At 38.2% G+C, this 4,301-nt stretch overlaps 1 protein-coding gene across 1 annotated transcript; it reads left to right on the top strand.

The window, feature by feature from the left end:
• Positions 1-203: 203 nt before the first annotated feature.
• Positions 204-1,154, top strand: LOC107326640 (olfactory receptor 6X1-like). Its single transcript, XM_088143886.1, has one exon. The coding sequence runs from the start codon at positions 204-206 to the stop codon at positions 1,152-1,154; it is 951 nt and encodes a 316-aa protein (XP_088000012.1).
• Positions 1,155-4,301: the final 3,147 nt, after the last annotated feature.

Genomic DNA, 4,301 nt, shown 5'->3' with positions numbered 1-4,301 from the left:
TGATATTCAAGTATTTATATCTAAATGTCTTATTCAACTATATAGCAATGCACAACATTCTTTAATTAGATGTAAAAATCAAGTGTTATATTCTTTGTGTTGCAATCACAATTGGAATGTATGAAAAAATGTGTTTAGAAATGTAGCTAAATCTTGTTTCAATGACGATTCCATATCTTCTCTTTTTGTAACAGAAGGGGATGATGAATTTGACCAACTGTACAAGAGCAACTGAATTTATTCTTGTTGGATTGCCAAGTGTTTCAGGAATGGAAAACATGATGCATGCTAGTGTGTTTCTGCTCTACCTCCTGTGTCTGATGGGCAATGGGCTCATCATCATGATGGTAATTGTGGACCACCATCTCCAGAAGCCCATGTATTTCTTCCTTAGCAACCTTTCTTTCATAGACATTGGACACACCACAGCTTTTATTCCTAAACTGCTGGTCAATTATCTCTCTTCAAAGAATTCCATCTGTTTCTATTGCTGTGTAATACAGTTGTGCTTCTATTTCCTTTTTGGGGTGACTGAATTTTTTATCATCACTTTGATATCCCTGGACAGATACTTAGCGATTTGCCATCCTTTGAGATATGCCACTATCATGACTTCTGGGGTCTGCCTTAAACTAGCAGTAGCAGCCTGGTTTGGAGGCTTTTTGTCCATTCTTTGTCAGGTAGTAATGATTGCAAACCTACCCTTCTGCACCTCCAACATTATCAATCATTTCTTTTGTGATGAGGGACCTTTGTTAAAGATTGCAGAAGGAAATACACATGTCATTGAAGCCCTTGGCTTCTTACTTAAGGTGGTTGTGATTATGTCTTCCCTGCTTTTCACCCTCATTTCTTACCTCTTCATCATCTGCACCATTCTCCGAATGCCTTCAAACACCAGACAGCAGAGGGCCTTTTCTACCTGTGCTTCCCATCTGATTGTCGTCACCATTTTCTATGGGTCAGTCTTTTTTGTCTACTTAAGACCTACGGTCAAGAACTCTTCCTTCAGTGTAATCAAGTCTGTTTCTCTCGTGAATACTATAGTTGCTCCAGTGCTAAATCCTTTTATTTACACCATTAGGAACAATGAAGTAAAAGAAGCAGTTTGGAAAACATTAAGAAAAAACATTCCAGCTTTCCCTAAAAACTAAACATAGACCTATGTGGAAAAGCAGTCCTATGCTTCAGTTTGAGGAGTGCATGGTACAATTCAGAGATATGGTACCATTATTTTAGCTTGCCTAACTCATAAGGATGGAAGAAGCAGGAGGCCAAAGCTCCTAGCCCAGTGTTGGAAACTATGATACTAGCACCCATTTCTTCAATCAAAGTTGAATCCCAGGAAGTGTTTATATTGGAATGACAACTTTTGAATATTCTTCATTCATGATGAAAAGATATGAGTTTTCTTATTAATCTGTATGAGCAGTAGTATTGATTTACTCTGTGGATTCCTTTGTTTAGAACTCTGACCTCTGGGATCAATTTGTACCCTTTGGACTTCCTAGTGTAGTTTATTGAAGGAACATCACTGGAATCAGAGAAGCCGTAATATGATGGTTTTAAAAAAGCAAGAGATGGGTTTTGATGCGTCAGTGGTTCATAATATCTTTTAGATACCAATTTTTCCATAAAGCATCATGACCTGGCATGAAAAGTCTCTTTCTAAGGCATTTGATAGTCTCCATCTTTCATGTTCAGAGAGATGGAGCTTCAAGTCCTGTTGATTTTGGGGTGATAAGGAAGAAAGTCTCCTTTTTTAGAAGTGGGAGTAGGAAATTGTGAACTCCCAAAATTCCACAAATTTTCTGAGCAGAGCAAATTAGAATTGGAGATCCATGGTTGCATATCTCATTTGCAACTTTTTTGCATGTATTGATTTTCTATCTGATAGAATCTCCCCCCCTCCCTCCCCCCTTATGTTAGCTTTACATTTAAATCACCCTCTGCAGTCTGGTGCCACGCAAACATCCTAGGCCGGTGACTGCTATAATTCTAGGTCAGAATGGACAAATACTCCTGGAACATCCTCCTTATGATAAAATTTTGTTTTGTTTTTCCTAGCTTGGCTTCTCTCATTTTCTCATTTCTGTGGTCATTTCAAATGTGCTTTGTTGAACTCAGGAAACATATTTTAAATTATTAATTCAAGTTAATAAGAACTCTGGCACATCTTTCCCCAAGTATCTGCCTTGTTCATTGGGTTGATCATATCCTTTTTTGTTCCTGATTTCCTTAAATGAATGTGATTCAATGTGATATTCATGAATATACCTAATTTTATAGATATTTCCTAAATCTTCCTTGCTTTTATTATGGATGAAATGCAAAGAGGAATATAATCTGAATAGCTACATTTTCTTTTTGTTTTGGCTCAGACTGGCAGCATTATGTTAGCTGAACATTAAATGGAGACTGATTTATACTTTCTCTTGTGTATCAAGCTGCTGAAGGAAGTCATCAGGGGCATTTCCCAGTTGGGCCGTTGGGCATCTGGTCTCTTCGGACAAGCTGGGATATCTTGTTCTTTCTTATACAATGAGTATATAATACTACATGTAAGAAAATAAAACAATCTCTCTTTTGTCCATAGAATTTATCGAGTTGATTGAGGTTTATTATTTGCAAATTACTCCAGAGTTATAAAAAATTCAGTGATCTCTGACTCTTTTCCATTACAATGTAGTTTATTTTATTTATTTTATTTATTTATTTATTTATTGGACTTGTCCCCTCCCATCTCCCCACAATGGGGGACTCTGGGCAGCTTACATCAAATTAAAATCATAAATACATGATTAAAAGTTATAAAAGAACCACACTTACAGAGATAAAAAAGAGATTAAAAGATCCAAGAGGCCAATAGAGGCCACACCAGGCCGCTAAGGGGCTAGCCAACCCCATTTCTGATATCCTCCCTCCCCGCCCCAGGCCAGATGGCAGAGCCAAGTCTTCAAATCCCTCTGAAAGGCCTGGAGTGAGGGGGTCTGTCTCACCTCCGGGGGCAAGATGTTCCAAAGGGTGGGGGCTACAGCAGAGAAGTCCCACCTTCTGGACCCCAGTAGTCGGAGTTCTTTTGCCGAGGGGGTCTGGAGCATGCCCTCTCTGTGAGATCGGGTGGGATGGGTTGAAATCAAGGGGGTGAGGCGGTCCTTCAGGTAACCTGGCCCCATGCCATGTAGGGCTTTAAAGGTGATAACCCACACCTTGAATTGGACCCAGAAGCAAACCGGTACCCAATGCAGCTCACAGAGCAAAGGCGTTATATGGGTCCTTCTTCGGGCCCCAAAAATTGCTCGTGTGGCTGCATTCTGGACCAGCTGAAGCTTCCGGATACTCTTCAAGGGTACCCCTTGTACAGCGCATTATGGTGGGGTTGTACACTTCCTCCCTTGCTATTTCATTTGATTCTTGAACCTTTGGCCACCATGTTAAGTCAATCTTTAGATATTAACCTTATTACATTGGCAGGGTGTGAGTATAAACTCTCTCTGTATACTTACGATATTTTGGCAATTTGGGATCAATATTCTCTTTCTTTGCCTAATTTTATAAAGGTTGTGCAGTATTTTGGAATGTATTCTGGGCATAAATAAACTGGAATCAATCTTGTTTGCTTACCCTGGGCCCTAATATATTGATACAGCTATGTGAAGAGATGATGTTTGAGATTTCTATGGATTATATTAAATATTTGGGACTGTATATACCAGAAGATATTTCTACACATATGGAAATAAATATGTTGAAACTTTTAGAAAGGGTTCAAATGGATGTTAATAGATGGCTGAAGATTCCTTTAGGTATATGGGGTAAAGTTAATGTTATTAAAATGAACATTGTCCCTTACTTGTTTTATGTTCTTAGAGGCATTCCTATATAATATCAAATCAATCTTTCCTTTGGATTGATAGGTGATTTAGAAAATTGATTTTGGAAAGTGGACCACCAGGGTTTTCCTTAGCTAAATTAAGATTAACATTTGAGGAAGATGGTTTTAATGTATCTGTTCTGCAAAAATATCATTGGACTAATATTTGATCAGCCATCTGCTGGTGGAATGAAAATACAATGGAATATCCTTCATGGGCTAATTTGGTAAGTTACTCTCTATTTCCTTTCCAATCATGGAAAGTGCTTGGAGAAACCAAGAACAGAAAAAGTGTGTTACTTCCAGGAGTATGAGCAATGGGAAATCTTTGGGCCATATTGGGATGTAAAATGAGTTTTGATAATGAGACTCATGAATATCTATTTCTTTGGAAAATTTCTGAACATTGGTGGTAAATAATTTTATT

The sequence above is a fragment of the Python bivittatus genome, unplaced genomic scaffold (assembly GCF_059951505.1).
Source record: "Python bivittatus isolate LINGU-HERP-01145 unplaced genomic scaffold, Pbiv_v1 ctg000430_np1212, whole genome shotgun sequence".
Lineage (NCBI taxonomy): Eukaryota > Metazoa > Chordata > Lepidosauria > Squamata > Pythonidae > Python > Python bivittatus.
This window is presented reverse-complemented; position numbering and strand designations above follow the sequence as displayed.

Excerpts from the sequence above, each read along its gene's own strand:
- LOC107326640 (XM_088143886.1), top strand. The coding sequence starts at position 204 with ATGAATTTGACCAACTGTACAAGAGCAACTGAATTTATTCTTGTTGGA.